This window comes from Antedon mediterranea, chromosome 3, assembly GCF_964355755.1.
Source record: "Antedon mediterranea chromosome 3, ecAntMedi1.1, whole genome shotgun sequence".
In the NCBI taxonomy this organism is placed as follows: Eukaryota; Metazoa; Echinodermata; class Crinoidea; order Comatulida; family Antedonidae; genus Antedon; species Antedon mediterranea.
Window position 1 is genome coordinate 6,224,661 of NC_092672.1, and position 19,590 is coordinate 6,244,250.

The 19,590-nt window shown below is 33.8% G+C and overlaps 3 protein-coding genes across 6 annotated transcripts in view; 1 reads left to right on the forward strand and 2 right to left on the reverse strand.

Moving 5' to 3' along the window:
* Nucleotides 1–4,207: 4,207 nt before the first annotated feature.
* Nucleotides 4,208–10,505, reverse strand: LOC140043465 (lysophospholipase D GDPD1-like). Its single transcript, XM_072087979.1, has 8 exons — nucleotides 10,246–10,505; nucleotides 7,852–7,894; nucleotides 7,292–7,427; nucleotides 6,878–6,923; nucleotides 6,566–6,690; nucleotides 5,731–5,960; nucleotides 5,508–5,610; nucleotides 4,208–5,124 (listed from the first exon to the last, which is right to left on the reverse strand). Exons 1-8 carry the CDS (start codon nucleotides 10,448–10,450, stop codon nucleotides 4,939–4,941), a joined length of 1,074 nt encoding a protein of 357 aa, XP_071944080.1. The 5' UTR covers nucleotides 10,451–10,505; the 3' UTR covers nucleotides 4,208–4,938.
* A 94-nt stretch (nucleotides 10,506–10,599) lies between these two features.
* LOC140044682 (uncharacterized) lies at nucleotides 10,600–14,113 on the forward strand. Of its 3 annotated transcripts, none has more exons than XM_072089303.1 (8): nucleotides 10,600–10,660; nucleotides 10,965–11,053; nucleotides 11,155–11,243; nucleotides 11,383–11,528; nucleotides 11,850–12,391; nucleotides 12,618–12,719; nucleotides 12,918–13,053; nucleotides 13,350–14,113. In XM_072089303.1, exons 2-8 carry the CDS (start codon nucleotides 10,978–10,980, stop codon nucleotides 13,477–13,479), a joined length of 1,221 nt encoding a protein of 406 aa, XP_071945404.1. In that variant the 5' UTR covers nucleotides 10,600–10,660; nucleotides 10,965–10,977; the 3' UTR covers nucleotides 13,480–14,113. The 3 variants fall into 3 exon arrangements, with proteins under 3 accessions (XP_071945404.1, XP_071945403.1, XP_071945405.1); XM_072089302.1 differs by having other exon boundaries at nucleotides 10,606–10,734; XM_072089304.1 differs by having other exon boundaries at nucleotides 10,614–10,794.
* Nucleotides 14,114–14,144: 31 nt separating this feature from the next.
* LOC140044681 (uncharacterized) overlaps nucleotides 14,145–19,590 on the reverse strand; it is a 33,067-nt gene continuing 27,621 nt past the window's right edge. For both annotated transcript variants that reach the window (XM_072089301.1, XM_072089300.1), the window contains exon 6: nucleotides 14,145–18,682. In XM_072089301.1, the coding sequence (XP_071945402.1) occupies nucleotides 16,537–18,682 (2,146 nt within the window). In that variant the 3' untranslated portion in view covers nucleotides 14,145–16,536. The remainder of the gene's footprint in view (nucleotides 18,683–19,590) is intronic.

Consider the following 19,590-nt stretch of genomic DNA (forward strand, 5'->3'; position numbering starts at 1 on the left):
CCCATATGATGGACATGATGATGTCATATCACTACCATATTTGGTTGTACGATCAAAATGGTACTGGGTATGACCAACTAGTGTTCATGTTCCCAACTAATCATCCATTCCTAGAATTACTGATGAAGAAGTCAATCTGTGGCGACAATAGAATGGACCCAAGATCTGACTATCTTCGACTTTTAATATTTGGGCACATCAAACTAGTTTGATAGTGTAAACAGAGCTTTACCCTTGCAGAGGCATGGATATTGATTACAAGATGCGATGCAAACACTATAAAACAACACATGATTTTCTGCGCATCGACGCAAGTGAGCAGATAACCATAATGCTTTTTTGTCTTTGCATCATCAAATGATTACATCAAAATCTGGTAAACATATCATACTTCTCAAATTCAGATTATATTCAACCAAACTGTATTTATGGGCGAGCACAAATAAAAATATTTTACAATTTGGTAAACTCGCACAGAGTTTCTTAAGAAAGCTTATCTTTACGTATTCTATCTTTACTTTATAAGCAACATCAAATGAGTGTTTTAATACAGCTAAAAAGTCTTATACATTTAAACACATGGTTAAAAATATAAAGGTTGTAACTGGTTATTCAGATACATGTGTACAATACAGTTTTATTATTAACATATTTACAGTATGCTAACATTTTTATACAGTCAATTTATTAGTGTCTACATGCCTTGAAAGCTATTTAGTACTATAATATTGGAAATAATGCTTTTTGATAATGCATATACCGTAAAATAGACCAATAGAGACTTAACTACCGTACAAGAACAGTTTCAGGAGCCTTGACGCTCATGTCAAGAAAAATGAGAAGTCTGTCCATAACAGTGTTAAAGAAACACTCAAATATGCTTTACTTGTCTTCGAAAAAAAAAAATAACAAATACTAATTATAGTTTCTCTGCTTTTAAAAAATTTACTTTCAATTAAAAACATATTCAATAACAAGATGATTGATATAAAGTTACGGTACACCGCATATGCTATTCACTCCTGAGGACGATCAAAGTAAATTTAAATTAAAGATGAGTAGAGTGTCCAGCTAAAAATACAGAAACCAAAATTTAAATGAAAAGTAAGACATAATATGTTCTCTATAAGAACTATAAATTGTTGGAACTCTTTGCCAAAAAATGTGATTGAATCTCAAAATCTAAATAAATTTAAAACCGCACTGAAAAATCACAACCCGTTAAAATACAGCCCTTATGAATCAAAGAAGATTATGTTCTGATCAAGAGAGGCACAGAAGCATTAAAGATGTATTGTCCCCAAAAACATGAAAAATGAAGATTAATTAAATCAGACTTTGAATATGTTATGTTGTAGTTTTAATAAAGTTAATCACTTCCATAGAAAAAACAAAAACAAAAACAATTATGTTTTCACTAGTAAAATGACAAAATAAATGGTTAAATTCAACCAAAAATGCATTGGCTGGCAGCCAATTTGACCATTTTTTGCCTTCAATTAAATTTTTTCAGGTAAATACATATTTTTTCCATCCAATTTTTGGTCAAAGTGGATAACTATTATGTTGCTTTAAAATGGAATATTCAACCAAAATTGTTTTAAGAATTATTTTTTCAGGGGGACAATACATCTTTAATGTCTCAAAATCCAGGTAGATCCAGGTAGGCAGATATTGATCGAAACGTCAAGAAACTCAACAGTCCTTTTCTATACTATATTTATGTGGTGTACCACAAACTTTATATCAACATATTGATTTCGCCATGCAAACCTTTAATCAATATAAAATGACCAAAGCTCATTGGACGAAAGTTACTTTCTTAGTACATGGTATAGCACAGGCCTTTGTTTATCAATCAAAAATAGACAATAATATATAATCAAGCTTTTAAATGTTAATTTTAAAATCCTAAAAACTTGCTTTATGGTTCAAGAGTCAACCAATTTAAAATAAAATTCACTGCATATAATTTGGTAGCTTATTATATTAGCAAGGTAATTCATACTAAAAATACTTTTGGAAATAAATACTGAATAGTTTCATGGTGTACCAATTTGGATACAGAATCCCTAATATGGTTTAAAGGCATACATAAAACTAAGGCTATTTATCATAAAGCTAGTCTTATTGAAATATTTTATTTATTCCTAAAAAGTCAGTTGCATAAATCGATTTACTAATTTTTCACATTTTTAATTACAATATCTAAAATGAGATAATAGATTTACATTTGGTCCATATTTTACTTTAATAGTAGTCAAAAAATTGTCAAATTTCCTATTAGGCCCTACATCTACAAATGAAACATTTTCTCATTATGAAAAACAAGCTTAAGCAGAATTCTCTACTACATTAAGAGCCTTTTGTTGCCAAGACGAAACACATTTCTATTCTTTAAAATATGGGACATCATGGGCCTGCCCAACAGTGTCCAGTTTTTAAACTTTGTGTCCACTTTTAAAACGACATGTAAATGTGCTATACGAAGCGCTGAACTTTTTTTTTGAAACGGCGGTAAAAAAAAAAAGAGTATAGTGTGAGGTGTCATTAGTGTTCCCTCCCTCTCCTATGTTATCATGAGGATCTGCGCCCGTGTACTACACACTTGTTAAAATTCTTCTATAGCCTTACTATAGCACAACATTTCCGTAATAAACTTTCCAACTGTATCCTCAAACTACTCTAGTAATGTGGCGCTTCTTACAATTAATGTTTGCTTGAGACTTGTGCTAATAAACTAGAAAATCTAACAAATTTGCATATATACATAAAACTTTAAAATATAAAGAATATATCTCTAGATTATTTAATATAGGCGATTGCGAGATACATGAAACAAATTATTTGGCATAAAACTGATAAAACTCTAACAATCACATTTAAAAATACTATATCATATATAACATTGGTGCGCATATAACATATATTTGACAAACCGTACTGCATAGTTTAAATAAAGCAATAATACAAAAAACACAATTATTAGCATAACTGTCACTGGTATATGGTTGGACATGGTATTAGTCCTAAATGGTCCTTAATTTGACGGCGACATTGTCAAATAAAAAAAATATTACTAAACGTACAAATAAATAAATTTGTTCCTTGTTGTTTTATCATGCTAATTACTTACTCATTTACATACAACCTGTCCTATTGGTATATAAGTACTCTAGGCGTTGTTTTCTGTTCTAATGATGAGAATAGTTTCTCAAAAATTGTCACATTTTAAGGCAGTTTTTCTTTAAATGTCTCACTATAGTTATTTTAAATAAATAAATATTATTCAAAATTGCAACTACTGTTTATGACTACCATATTTAACAAAAAAATATAATTTATTCATTTTCAAACACATTTTGATTATTGCAGTTTTAATAATGAATGACAAGAGGATGTAATGTGCCAAAATTACTCACTTGAAAAAATATTAAAATTTGAACTATGCCGTATAGTTATTGTTTTAAAGATTCCAAAATAATGTAAAATAAATAAAAAGATGATATGCTATTTGTTCACTCCATTCGTTCTCTCTGTTTAAAAAAAAAAGAAGTATTTCAAAATTGCTTTATTACAACCTGAAAAAAATGAAATTAGCAGAAATCAAAATAAGCAGATGTTAACCCCTTTATGAATGGGGTAGGGGTGGGGATGATGACATATTGCAGTGCGATATGGTGGGACCATGATAAATATATAATTACTGTCCTATGGAATGATCCTATTAAAATAATATTACTTGTGCCACTTAATACTAAAAAATGAACTATAAAATACCTAAGCACACACTTTTCAAGTGGTAACACACTTCTACGAAAAAAACATAAAATCGTTTCACATTTTTGAGAAATATTTCTATTTCCTATCTGTTCTATGAAACTATTCCACAAGAAAATTGCAAATGCATACCAATGTTGTATTACCTTAACTTTACACGGCCAATAATGCGTCCGTTTAAATGCTAGATCATATCTCATGGCAAGCCACGTAGTCCCGAGAAATAGTCACATTAAAAGATGGAATCGGCAACTTATGCACAAAAGCTTATGGTTGTGAAATATAAACTGATCAAGCGTTCAGTAGTTTACTTAGATGCACGTTTTATAGACAAGCGCAAAATGCGCAAGTATTAAAATAACCACATAGCAAAAAAAATTAAAAAAATCTTCCAATCTTGAGGTATAATGAAAAGAAACATGATTAATTAAAGATAGATTATTTTCTGTTTTGTGGTAGTGTATGAGGAAGTTATTGACCATCACACTTAAAAGAACTGTAACTTTAATGTACAGTAATTGTAATAAGTTCTACAATTGTGTTACGTTATGTTGTACGCCAGGAACCGCGCTTAGACATTATAACACGATAAAAATAGCTACTTACTAATTCCATCACAAAGCTTTCACACTGGGATGAAAAAAAATGTTACCAGTGAAAACCCTCAGCTAGTAAACTCACTATGATCTATAAACCGCATAAATATACTGCCGTTATTTTAAATCGCTACTAAATTCATTCAAACGCCTTTTCATTTGCGATGAAACAGAACTTTACCCAAGTTATAAATCGATACCTTGAGTAAATTATTTCTGCAACACTATGACCTATAACCGCATAAATAACCGCAGTAATCACTACTAAATTTATTCCAAACCCTTCTCATTCACTGGAACCTACAACCTCAGTCTGCTGGACATCATAAACTCAATTGACCAGCAACTTTTTATATTCTAGGTCACCATCGTGACCTAGTTAATATTTGGCAAAATTAAGTATAAAACTGATCAACAAATTTCAGAAATTTGAGATGTTAAGTAAAGTACAAATAGAGCTGTTCGGTGGAATTTGTACAGGTATTAATATATGCAAATTTACATATTACCACATGTATACAAACAGCCAACACCCAATTTCCAACTTGCTGTCAACTTATCTTCATTCGGACGTATGTTGCTTATCTTCTTCTCTTACTAGTCGTTCTTTTTCACCGTTACTAAGCACATGGTTCTTCGTTTCCATGAAGTTTTTAAGCTGCGTTGGATAATCTGTCATGATGCCAGAGACACCAAGTCTTAGTGCCCTCTCCCAGTCGTCTTCTTCGTTTAATACCCACAAGTACACCTAATATATAATAATTATTGCTATCTATTAACTTTAATTGTTTAAATAAATTGTTGTGACAGTATTAAAATTAATTTAGAAGAAAATCTTTGGACTCCAAAAGCAACAAAGATAACATAACAGTAATCTGACCAAAAAAAAGAAGAAAAAAACAACATTCTGAAGTAATTTTCGGTGGCTTGTGAAGAGCTAAAAAGAATAAATAAAAAATAGGGGTCAAAGGGTGAATGTCCATGAGCTTCTGAGACTTTGACCCGATCTGTTATAATGCACCGCTTTTTTGCAAAACCCAGACGCAGTAACATTTGTGCTTGAATGAACAAAGAAATAAAACTATTTAAAAACATACATAAATAAAAAAAAGCAAAAAAAAAATTTCTTACCTCAATACCTCGTTTTTTGAGGTGTGAAAATAAACATTTGCTCATAAGAAGAAAGTCTACTACACTAACAAGAAATCGCTGGAATTTAGTGAGTTCAACGCCCCTGAAAAAATAAATGTAAATTATTAAAGAATTTTGCCTTATATTAAATTATATAAAGGTTATACATTATCACTATTATTACCATTATAAGATATTAATAAAAAAAAGCAAAAATATTTACCAATATTTTGAAAATACACTTGGCATTGGAATTTCTAAGAACTGCTCTTTGATTGGACAGAACGGAAGCAGACCAAAATAAAACTGTAGGACTACCCTGGTTACACCCCAGACGCTGAAACACAGGGGTATATTGGGGTTCTCCTTGTAGCATTTTTTGACAACCGATTCTCGAAAGTTGCCCCATACAGTTATATCCTCTCGTTCAAATTCTTTGACCATATTTGATACCTGTGAAATATAATTGAGACCAATGTACAAAATACAATAAAAGATTGAGAATTTAACCTTTGAACATTGAGATTGTATGTAAATGTGTTTATACCTCTGTTTATTTCACAGGAAACGATTAGGTACAGATACAGTTACTGACAATCTGGTCCAATAAGGTACCATACATATTTTACCATACAAGATTCAAGAAATTGTATTGGTCCATTTAACAAAAATGGAACTGAACTTGGCATAATTAAACAATAACAATACAATGAAAGATATGCAACAAACATTTACAATCCATGTATCCCCACAAAATGTGTCAAAGATACTAGACAAATTGAAATTACAGTACAGTTATAATATGCTATATGTATGGTATATAATATAAATGTTAACCTTTGTTCATAGGATGGGTTAAACAAGAGTGTGGTAATTTCAAGAATTTCTCAATACTCTGTTATTAACACATCCCTTCCTTCCTTCCTCTTTTAAACATACAAACAAACACATAACATAATATATTGAAGTAATTGAATTGCAACATTGTACATCTTTAGAAGAAGACATTACATTTAAATATTGGAAAATACAAACAATTATCCTAAAATTAATTTTACCTTTGAAATAAGTTCATCATCCTCTCGTTTTATATCAATGTTAAGAGGAACTCCCGGGAATGTTTTTAAGACATCATATAACAGTGGTATATTTCGATCTTCAGATTCAGATATGCATATATCACCTAAAAATAATAGTTAAAAACAATTACAGAACTTTTGTTTGCAATATTTAAGGTTTTGATTATTTATACTATATTTAAATATTTTCTAGAGTACATAATATTGAATATACAAATAAGTTTTAAAAATGTGTATATCAAAGTATCACCTCTTCAGAAATTTCTAAAATAATATGCAGATTAAACTTACCATTAGACATTTGAACTTTAATAGAATTAGAAAGTTTTGGTAGGTTCTGAAGAAAAAAAAAATATTAATGGCATTAAATCATTTGTTTTAATAATGATAAATTGTTTGCAAAAAAACATTTTCTCAGGTTGGACTCATCCCCAGTGAATGGCTTATATTCTTAGGTTGGACTTATAACCAGGGATTGGCTTATATTCCCAGGTTGGACTTATCCCCAGGGATTGGCTTATATTCCCAGGTTGGACTTATCCCCAGGGATCAGCTTATATTCCTAGGCTGGACTTATTCCCAAGGATCGGCTTATATCCCCAGGCTGGACTTATCCCCAGGGATTGGCTTATATTCTCTGGTTGGATTGATCCCAGGGACCGGCTTATATTTTCTGATTGGAGCTGAACAGGGTACGATGCTTACATCAAATTCTGTCTCTTTGATAGATACTGGTTGATCTGATACTCTTGTCAGGATATCATCATGAGCTACAACCACTTGTTTGTCACAGGTGAACTGGCAATCAATTTCTAGCATGTCATAATCCAATTTCATTGCACTGTACACAAAATTGGAAAAAAAAATGTATAATTGAAAACATCCATAAATAAATGCTACAATTGTGGTGCAGCTATCAGGGAGTTGTAAACTCCCTGCAGCTATGAAGCTAGGGCACTCCTCGATTACAAAACCAGAAATGTTGCACCTACGGCATAACGAAACCACCAAGCATGAACACAAGGTTATGATTTTGATTTTGATTACGATCAATTGGGAAATTACCTCACGAGGTTATGAATAGAAAATTCTTCTGTTCAACTTTTTTAAACCTTGGTCCATTCATTTTTGATAGGTAGATCAAAGGTACTGCACGCATTCAATTTACATTAGACAATGAGGTAATTAAAGTAGTTAACCTTTGACCAACAACAACAAAAGTAACTTTCGGTTCTGAAAGCACAAACAATGTACAATACACTTACTGGTTGTAAGCTGTCATTGTGTTTTCAAGATTATCTCCAGCTCCTATAAAGATAAAAAGTGTTTATCTTAGTATAGTTCAACATGACATTACACTTGTGATGTTCATTTTATCACCATCAAGTGTTATCATAGTACAGTAGTTCAGGGATAAAGTATTAATATTGTATTTATAATTGAATTATTGAATTATTTGGTCTGAAAAGTACAAACTGAAGTTAAAATTCCGTCAGAAATGAAGTTTGCTATTTTGAGTATATTGTACGGTAATCATAAACAAATTGTACTTATTATCTTTAATGCTTTATCAATTGTTATGTTACTGTAATTGTAATATCTCTTGACTAGTAACAGTAGTAGTAGTAGTACTATTTACTGTAGCATTTCAAGGCTGTAGAAACCTGCAATAAAATATTATATTCTGCACTGTAATAATCTTTAAAGATATATTGTCCCCCTAACAACATTTTTTTTTTCCAATTATTTTGTTTAGTATGTCATTTTAATTATATTTTATTTTATTTTATTAATTTTAGCAACATTAAAACAATACATAAACTTTGAGTGTGCCAAGGAGTAGCAAAAGAGGTCGAAGGACCACTTTCGCCATTAGGCGTGCCACACCAGCACTCAAAGCATACATTAAAACATAAAACAATGTAAATATGTAATATTAATACCATAATTATATATATTAAAGAGGCATAGTGTTTTTAAAGTGGTCCATTAACATGTTTTTAAATTGTACCCAACTTCCGCATACAAAGGCGTCTTTAATATTGACCGATAGTGAATTCCACAAACGAATAAATCTGGTTGGGATACAATGCTTTCCACTATCAGTTTTGGATGCAAGATTTAAAAGTTAGAACATCCAAATGCCTACAATTGATAGTCAACATATTTAAAATAAAACTATTCTGTAATTTATACAATATATTTGTAATAATATTACGACGTAATAGCTAGTCACTTTGAACAAAAAATACTTAAATTGGTTTTTGGTTAAAATTAACCGTTTTTATATACATATATACATTTTTTTTTCACAGAAGTAAATAACTTTATTAGAACTGCAAAATGTCATATTTAAAGTCTGATTTTATTAATCTTCATTTTTCATGTTTTTGGGGGACAATACATCTTTAAACCGAAGGTACATTATTTGACAATTATTTGCAGATTTTTATGACTTATATACCAATTATATTCTAATTACTGTACTGTATGTTAATAACTCTTGGTAAAACAATGGCACACGAAAGGGAGGTATATTTGATGACTATTGTAATTAAAAGACAACACTCAATAATAGCAAGAACAATCTACTCAATATAACAGCTGACTACAAATATACCTTGATTCAATTAGTGTTTATAACAATTAGTCCAAAAATGGAACTACTGTAACAACTTATTAATAATAAAGGAAGACGAAACAAAAGACGTTGCATTACAAGATCAGTCTGCCGTACACATTCTTAACTGCAGCGCTGGACTAGAATTCTGAAATCAATATTGTGGCCAATAATAGGTAGAGCTGCTGTATGATTGGGAGCATACATGCAAATTATCACACTCGCATAATTACAGACTTAGTTTGTTCACCTTGAGTGGAGTATAACGGTACGTTCTAAATTGGCTGATAGAGTACCGGTACTGGTAGAATACAAAATAGTTTAATATTTATGAAAAGCTGATATAATTTATGAAATTAATCATGAACAGATTATGGACACTCTTTCACAATATTTTAACATTGGTTATTACCCAGTATATTATATGATTGACGCCACGGCTGTAGAAGGAAGTGACTAGCATTCGGGGAACCTTCTATCATGGGTTTACTCAGAAAAATCTTCCTAAGTGTCCACCCAGTTTCAATTATCAATGATGATTATTTTGTCACCCAAATAGCAAGAATTTGCAATATTTATTACTTATCGGCAATTTCAGTAAGGAATGCGGCTATTAGATCATCATGCATTTATTGCGAATGGGTACGAGTGCTTGACCGCTAACGATGATCCTGCGGTGTTTTTCAGAAGTGCTTATTCGACATCATTTCGGCTAGATCTAGGCCTAGTTTAGTAGTGGTTATAAGTGCGAAACAACAAGTGACAAAAAGAAAATAGCATCATTTAAATTATTAATTAGTTCTAAGTATGGACAAACAAATCATATTTTTTAGGCCGACCACCTAATTATTAAATAATAATTATTATTTGATTATTAAATTAAAGTTTAACACCGTGTAACATTAGGATAGAGTGAAAGATGTTTAATAAAATACAAAATTTACATTTTTAAACAGTATTTAGTCGCCGGTACATATATTAAATACACCGGCTAGGCTAGAAGCTTCTTTTCTAAGCAACATTACACTTGTTTTCTTACCTCCTCGATGAGCAATAAGTCGGCAACCATGACATCGCGATTTGCGGAATTTCAGACTTTTTTTGCGATGGACTAGTGAAGGAAACCGAAGTAAAACAAGTGAAATAACTGTATAGCCACCAAAAAGTGAGAGCGGTATTGCTATTGAATAGACCGACATGTCGTTCAATACGGTCTGGTAGTAGAAAAAGCACAAATCTAACATTAAAAATGTTAGATAAAGTAAGACTTTCTTCTTGGTTTCTGTGGCAGTGGTGGTACAATCAATACAGCTCTCTATACACACTGTGTGGAAACAGTGTGTTTGGCAATAACTGCGAACTTTGACCTCACATGACACTTGACACATTTCCTGGTTTTTAATAATTCATGGGAAAATTCCGATCGTCATCATTCGTTAAAAGTTGTTCGTTTTGTTAGTAAGGTTTCGTGTATAAATTACTATTTAAAATTGTTGTGATTGGTAAAATTGAAATTACTCTCTTTGTGGCAAGTTTTTTTTCACACATTTACAAGAAAATATGGTCTAGTCAGGCCTAGGCCTCTCAGGTTAGGCCTAGTTTATGCTATCACAAAGATTGTCTGCCGAATATTTGACGAGTTGGAACTGATTTGTTCATTAAAGTCATTTCGTACCAGAGAATTTTGCTTGCCCTACTTTTCAAACCATATACAGTACAACAATTGGATTAACTTAAATTATTATTATTTCTTTGTAGAATAAAAGTAATCATGGGTAGTGATGGTGGATATGATGTGATGATAATGGGTGTAACATCCGATAATGAACTTGCGCAATCTCTTGCAGGTACGGTTACCTTACAGTGTTTACTTGCTTAACAATCCATACTTCCTACAAAAACACAAATAAAACAATTGTTAAAAGGTATATTTATTTTTTATTTTCAGATTCTTTAACTCAGGATGGATTGAGTGTCTGGACACTTAATACAAATAACAATTCAAAATCAAAAGGAAATATTTTGGTAGCATCAAAGGTGTGCAAAGTTTAAAGCTGTATACACAAATTCAGCCTAGTTAAGCTGATACAGGTTTACACACATTTACATTAACAGCTAAAAACGTATAGTTTCTTATGATTTTTATTATGATATCATCTTTATTTATTTTTTCTAGGTACTTGTGAACATATTAAGTGAAGGGTCCACGTCATGCCAGGAATGTGAAGATTTGATCTCATTAGCATATGTATCAGACACGCCTATCTTCCCAGTTGCGAGGGACTGCTTTCCAGCAATCAACAGTAGACTATCATTCTCAATGTAAGGAAGCAGCGTGGTTGGTTGTTAACATGCCTGCTTTCCAATCCTAAGCTCTTGGGTTCAACTCTAACATACAGTAGTTCCATGATCAATCGTAATGGTTATAACACATGCATTGTGGGGGAGTTCTTACATAATACTTTAATGGTTTGCATAACTAATTTCAAGGAGCTCCAGAAAATAGGTTTGCTTGCTACCTACTGTATTGTATTCAGTAATAACATATTAAGCTCTGTCTACACTATCAAACTTGTGAAAAAAATGTGTTTGATAGTTTAATAGTGTAGACAGAGCTTAACCTTTCCTTTTGTAATTCTGCAGGAAATTGATTCTAGCAAAGATAAATTGGATGTTCTTCACAAACGAAGCAGACAGAACAGAAAACTACCCAATATTACTGTCTTCCATTCAACATGCCATCGAAAAGGTGAACCTGAAGTCCGAAAACGGCGACGGTAATGAAGACGTCACCGACGAACGTGTTTACGTTATTAAAATGAGCCAAGATGAGGAGAAAATAGAGGTTTCAGACAGACCAGAGTTTTGGGAGAATAGGTTACGCGGTCTATCTCAAGTAACATGGCCTGAATTTCGAGATGCGTTTATTGACGAATATAAAGAACAACTAAAAGAAAGTTTCCCCGAACATCGACAAAAATGGTTGATAAACATTATTTATGGCGACATCTTTGACCTTCATAAGATGATAACGAAAAAGATGTACACAGATTTTTGCTGTGGTATTGAAAATGATCCTGACAATTTTTATCACCGAATCCTGGACTACGCACTGGGCCTGCTTGCAATGCGCAGCGTGTTTGACATGGAAAGTACCGTTAGGTTAGATGCGGTTCAAAATCTTGGTAAGGAAAAATTGGTAAAAGAAACTAAAAATCAAAATGTGTTTTTAAATGTGTTAAATTCAGGGCTGTAGCCAGCATGAGGCAAATTTTCACCACCCACCCTAATTCCCCAGCACATATTAATAATATACTTAAAGCATCTTTGCCTCGTCTGTTTTCAACCTCTCACTACTCTCATTAATTTATTTATGAAGTGTATTAAACATGCAAATGTAATTGTTTACAGGCCAGTTTAAGACACGTTCAGTGATTTCAACCTTGACAAATCTTTTGAATGACAACGATCCAAACATGAGGGCGGTAGCAGCTATTGCACTTGGAAAAACAGGTGAATTCTTTTTCTTCTTAGAAATGATTTCTCTTCAACACGAATAAACAACACATAGAATAATCTAAATCATAGGGACATCCCTATTAAGGGTACACCTGTGAAACAAGTGAGGGGAAGAACATTATCATAGACCTTGCATGTATTTAAATGAAATAAAATAGCCTCAGTAGCCTCAGTATTGTCTTATTTCTTTAGGAGTAAAAAATTACAAAGTGGTACAGAGCATGATCAGGAAACTAAGTGACGAAGATCGTCTTGTTCGGGAAGCCGCTTGTATATCTCTTGGACACATGAGGGCAGAAGTATCTGTACGATATATAGTGGCATTATGGTGCGTTAAGTTATTGAATTTTTCTTTCTAGCTGAAATAGTGAACAAACTTACCCTAAGCTCTGTCTACATTATCCAACTTTATGTGAAAAAAAATGTGATGTGCCTATATATGGACATGATGTCATATTTGGGCACATCACACTTTTTTTGTCAAACTAGTTTGATAGTGTAGACAGAGCTTTATGGTTAAAATATATATTACCGATTGCATTATCTTGATCATGATATAATGAATAAAGAAAAGTAAGTACATTAATACGGGTAAATAACTAATCTTCTTGCTAATACCTTTAGGCGTGGTGACACAATTTCACATGTCCGTCAAGCGGCTGAGGTGGCGCTAGGACTCATCAACTCGCCAGCATCACAAGAAGCTTTAAGAATGACGCGTGTTCTCTCAGATGAAATGAACCGGTTAAAATGAGTCGGCAAAATAGATATAGAATTGTTTTTCAATTAAACTTACCTTAGGACATTTTTTGGTATCAATAGCAATAGCAGGGTTCAGAAATAGAAAATACATCATCGTGAAGAACAACTTACTTATGGAGGAAGACCAAACAGCACAATATATGCCTTTTAGTGCAATTGATAGTACTTACCTTCTCATCAGATATACGCCAAAATAAATATCTATTTGAATACTGTATTATTTTTTATACAGGATTAAATTATTATGTAGATATTACAGTACCATGATAAAGTTTTGGTAAAAACACTTTTTAACTCGCAGAATCATGTTACTACTAAAATATATGATACTCATGTACTTTTTGATTAAAGTCAACATTTTCTAGCATGCATGGGATGGAAAACATCTTTCAAGGGGAGGCAACCCGACCGATATGCACTGTGTAAAGTTGATGGTCCTAGTTTTTTAGATATGTTAAAAGGGAGTTGAAATACAAATAGCTTAGAAAATTGTACAGTATTTTTAGAAATAGTATTTTTAGAGAGATTTAAAATATATATGGTATAATATATTATTTTGTATGTTTATATGGCTATTTATAATTATGTACTCAGTGTATGTAAATGTGTTTACACTTGGACGAAAATAAAACACAATTTCGAAAAACTACAGCAGTGTCTTTTGATATATATTTTATTTTATTGCATTTCCCACGCGAATTTCATTTTTACCATTTTCACAGCACACGATTTACACAGTAAAGATGGCAGCATAACGTGTAAGGTACATAAACTGCAGTGAAGCGTTGCCTATCTGTGATAAGCCAACAATACAAGCCCTGTTCACATGGCTGTTTTGCCCAGTAAGCCTGAATGCTTAGTAAACAGATTAACTGACTACCTGGGCATAACATCTATATGAACATGCCAAACTCGTCAATCGACGGTCAGTCTACTTTGTTTACAAAGTCTTTCCTTAAGGGCCAGTTCACACTAGCATTTCGACGTTATACAATTGAACGCATGGAAATCGTGTGAACTAGTGTTACGTTTATGGTCACAACATTGAAGATTACTTTATGTATCTGGTATTGTTTGTTGGTCTTTTTAGATCATTGACAATTAGAACAACATTTATATGAAGGGCAAATCCAAAATGTTCAAATAGCTTTAGCTCCATGCAAAGTTAAATATCTATAATTATTATCTTAACTTACATTTAAAGTATATAAAATTTGTACGTGCGACCGTTTAATTTGTGACATTAATTTACTTATATTTTTTATAGAACACGACAGGACATTGAACAAAGTTACATTAACATAGGCAACTTGCATTGTAGTATTTCATCGTCTATATTTAGGCATTATCCATCTGGTATTCACATACAATGTTTACTATCATGTGCAGAAATTGAATAAAAATCGTCTTTAAAAGACTCGCGCGCACTCGCACACCTTCACGCGCACTCACGCATACTCCTCTGTGCTTTAAAGGCTATACAACATACTTAAGGCCTCTAGACTATGTTTAAAGCCAGTCAATAAATAACTAAAAGATCTACCGTTTATAGTCAAAAAATGCTTTACAATCGTATAAAATATATACATCAGATCGTCTTTTTAAAATATATAAATCAATTGAGAAATAGCGCCCCGACTAAAGTCGTAACAGGAGCCACGTAAGAGAAAAAAATTTTACATCCGTAAATATTGATCCTTAGAATTTACTGAAACTAGAAGAAAACCGTGGAATGATATTCAACTCACTAAGAACAACAACAAAAAACTAGGAAATTGGAAGATGAACGAAAACAGTGACGAGGAAAAACATAAAAAAACACGTTAAGAATTTCGGAAGATCAATCAAAGGATACGAACCAAACGACATGCAATAACTTTAGCAATCATAATCCTAGAATAAAGTACTTCTTTGGTCCTAGAGCTCTGACAAACATGGTTGATCAAAAGTTACTGTTTAAAAATTACAAATTACACCAAAGGTCAGATAAACTGTATATACGCGGTATACGTTAACACAATATAATCAAGGTGTTAAAAAGCTGAATGCAAAAACTGAGCATGGATATAGTGTTGATAAGCATAAACATTGATACCTAAGCAGTGTAATTAAGCCTCTTTCAAGCTATACCTTCGCCTTATCCCAGGCAAGAAAGTGACTGCAAACGGCCGAAACTCTTAGATCGTGGCCCATATCGCGGTGGCTTAACTCGTCCTGGTGACGAGTTAATCTAAGAGACGTAACACATAATAGTTTACGCAGATTCTACTGCACATTGAAAGACGATTTTTCTGGTAATTTTTAGTCAAAAGGTAAATCTGAACACACAGTAATAGTTATCTAAAGTCATCTACGATGTATATGTCTCGATAGATATTCGTAATTTTTGTCACAAATCCTCTATGTAATTGGTCACCAACTTTTGGTTGCAGTATTATACTACACCCCCATCCAACCCCATGATGCTAAGTCACACACTTAACCCCACCCATGAATTTTTATCAAGAATACTTGATGGAAATATTACGGTCTATTCCAGTATAAGCTAAAATATAATTTCATACATATAATATATATACTTTATGAATTGGCACATCACGATTTATCTATACGATAGGAGTATATTCCCTTTTTCTAAATATTAATTATCTATTTTACATTTAAACATTTTTGAATAGTGCTGATTGTGAATCTAAACGACAAAAGCGGAAATACGGGACATTATTTGCAAGAGGTCCATTTTGAAGCAAGATCGTTTCAAAATTGAATAACAATAATACGACATGTTCTATATTCTTTCATTATTTCATTTGGATAATTTCCTTAAACACCAATTTCAGTAACAACGTATGACATTTAGGCCTAAGAAGCTGCGCTTAAACAGACAAATATCTAAACATTAGGCCTACATTTAGCAGAATGTATACTTTTATTTTGGGCCAGTAATTTTAAATTGTAGTAAAGCTCATATTTATGACGATATCAACTAGTTTTATTCACAGTATATTTAAGTGTCTACACTCTTACAAGGCTTACATCATCGATATTTTCATAAATGTGACTCTATAACACCTCTAGCTGCTAAAGTCTTGTTCGTTCCATCGTTACGCCCATCTTCATAACCAGAATCATGTTGAGTTGGGGAGACGGAATCTATGCTACTAAAGGAATAATCACGTTCGGTGGGCCTGGCTTGGGCTTTGACGATCTTGGGCCTGTCCATGCAGTATTCCAGCCTATCTTCAAGATCGGGCATGGAGAAACAGCGCCCATCTCGACGCGAGTTCGATTTTTTGGACCTCAGTACAACATTGGTTTGATGATGAATTGGCAGCGGTATCCTGGTGGGTCTGTCGCTAGGCACTGGTTTTTCTTTACGAGGCGGAGTATTAAGTCTTGCTTCTATCTTTAAATGACTAGGTACAGGGAAACATGGCCTGATGCGTGACAACGATGAGTCTGATTCTACACTAGAGCTCAGATGATTTGAATCATCCCTGTCAGATAGGTAACGTGACCTAGGAACAGACATTCCATTGGAGTACATATCTGGCTCTGTGTGACAACTCCGACTACGTACAGTACCATTACCCCTGCCTCCAATTTGTCTTGATCGGGTTCCACTGGCGTCCAAACTTTTCCTAACACTCTTAGGTGATCCTATGCTTCGTGATCTCGTTTCTTCACGTTGAGTTCGTTTCGACTCGTCTTTTGTCTGAGATTTAGTTTTAGGAGTTAGTCGAGGTTTTTCTGACGGCTTTGACCTGTTAACTGGTCGTGACCTTTGATTTGCTCTAGCCAATGCTGCCTTTGATCCACCAGAATAGTTCTGATAATTGTAATTCTCCATGTCTAGGCTACTTCTGGCGGAACTGCTGGTGCTTCCTGGGGCAGATTTTCTGGGTTTGTTACCAGATCGTAACGTAACTTCGGCATCATCTATTTTACTATTATCAGAACCCCATCGCGAGGTAATTGCTTGGAGGAGATCATCCATTTCTGACCTTTCTGATCTGCTATCCATTGACTCCGAACTACTAGTACTGTCTAGTCTGTGTCGACCATCATCGCCTCGTGAGACCATAATCATTGATTTGTCTTTTACATTTCCAGAACTAGAGTTTCGACCCAACGAGGCTTTGGCAGATGCAGGTCGGGATCGTTTTACTGCCTTTGGAGAGCCAATATTTAAGGTATCTTTAAGCCTAGTAGCAGGACTTTCACTGCGTTCTCGGGCTGAATTCACTCGCGACCGTCTCCCAAGTGTGCCGTATATCTCAATAGCATTTCGAGATTCTGGTCGAGTGAGCCTTGAAGTTGAACTTACACTTCTTAACTTAGCGCTGTTACTAAATGATGAAGTGGTAGAAATGTTCTTCTCTGGGCTTGTTGGACAACTGACTGCCTGCCGGTTTTCCGGATCACTGCTACGAGAGCGGGATACTTGGTTCTTCTTGCGATATTGCTTAAGATATTCGGATGTTGCAGTCACTGGTGTTGACTTCTTTTCTCTCATTGAATGTGACCTGCCAAACGCAGGATCACTAGTTGAGTTGGTTTTCCTTTCAAGAGTGCGTCTACCACTTAAAGAGGATACTCTACTGCTACCATTCAGGTCACTTTTGTGCCTGGTTAATGTTGGCGTAGACGTTGCAGAAACGGTTGGAGACCGTTCAGAGTTTAAAGATTTCCGCAAGGGTGACGTTCGAGATATGCCGGGTGATTCGGATCGTTTTCTTAACGATGGATGCCGCACCAGACTGCTACGTCCATCATTACTTCTAGTTAGCGGTGATGGTGATTCAACAGAACCATGTCTCCTTTGCATAACAGGGCTACTCGATGCGCTATGTGAGACAAACGACCCCGGACGAGATCGTCTGAAAGGAATTGGCGAAGACGATGGCGAACTTGACATGCAAGAAGACTCCGGCGTGCTGAGACGATTATTACGTTTAGCGACTGGGTCGCTTAACGCGGCTTTAAGTTGAGCTTTTTTAATCTCACTTAGTCGCCGAGAAGGACTTTTAGAAGTGGTTGGTGTTTGTAGATTGCCTGAGCTTGTCGACTTAGGAAAAGCATCTACAGAATTGTCCTTTTTTGAAACACTGGGTTCCACAGCAGACTTTGGACGGTTCGGTTCGGTGTGTTGAAATGACGGGCGCCTTCGAACAGGAGTCTCGGCAGTCGAAGCTCTGAAAACAATAGAAATAAAAAAAAAAACCGATTAATCAATAAAACAGGGATAACACTATAACATGGGTATCACAGTAATGACATACACAACTAGTTCAGAAGTTATTTTAGAATAAAACAAACCACTTCTTTCTAATTTCATAAATTTTTAACATTTGCTTGTTTTCAATTCAGCAACGTAATTAATTCTGTTACGATGGAAGAAATCACTCAAGTTTAATTAAACTACAACATACATCGTGTTTATTGAGTGAAAGCACCGAGTGTGTCGCGTCAATAAAATGATATCGGAACATACAAGGATGTTTTACCGTTGTATGTAACGTATAATCTAATCACATTATATTAAGCATCATCGCTCACCACCAAACATTACGGTATCATACATGATGGAATTCGGTGTTAGTAATAGTAGGCTTGGCTTATACACTTGTACGATGATTGATTGATTCAGAGGGCGATTAAAGCTTGTTTTCCACTAGTTCCACTAATTCATTCTCGAAATAGAAATGTAGTTTAATCGGATGTCGTAATATTTCAAGACTTTGTGACGCGAAAAAATACGCAACCATGAATGTTCCATTCGTGCAAATAAATAGAAAACAGGATGTAATAATATATGAACGGCAAGGTTTTCGAAGAGGCAACATGTTGTACGCCTTGGCTTTCGTTTGGTGGGTAGAATTGGTAACTGAAGTTCAATAGGCCTAATGTACGGCATCGGTTCGGGCGGTTAGAGAAGGTGATTGTGGGTGGCATTGGCAGGTTTAAAAAAAGTTCGACCTATAGCTGTCTTTTATCATGGGTTATGGTAATTATAATGGATCCCCCACACATCTCCTTGTTTTTTGTTGTAATGAAACGTTAATATCGTAATCAGCACATCCTTCAACCATAAAATCCAGGT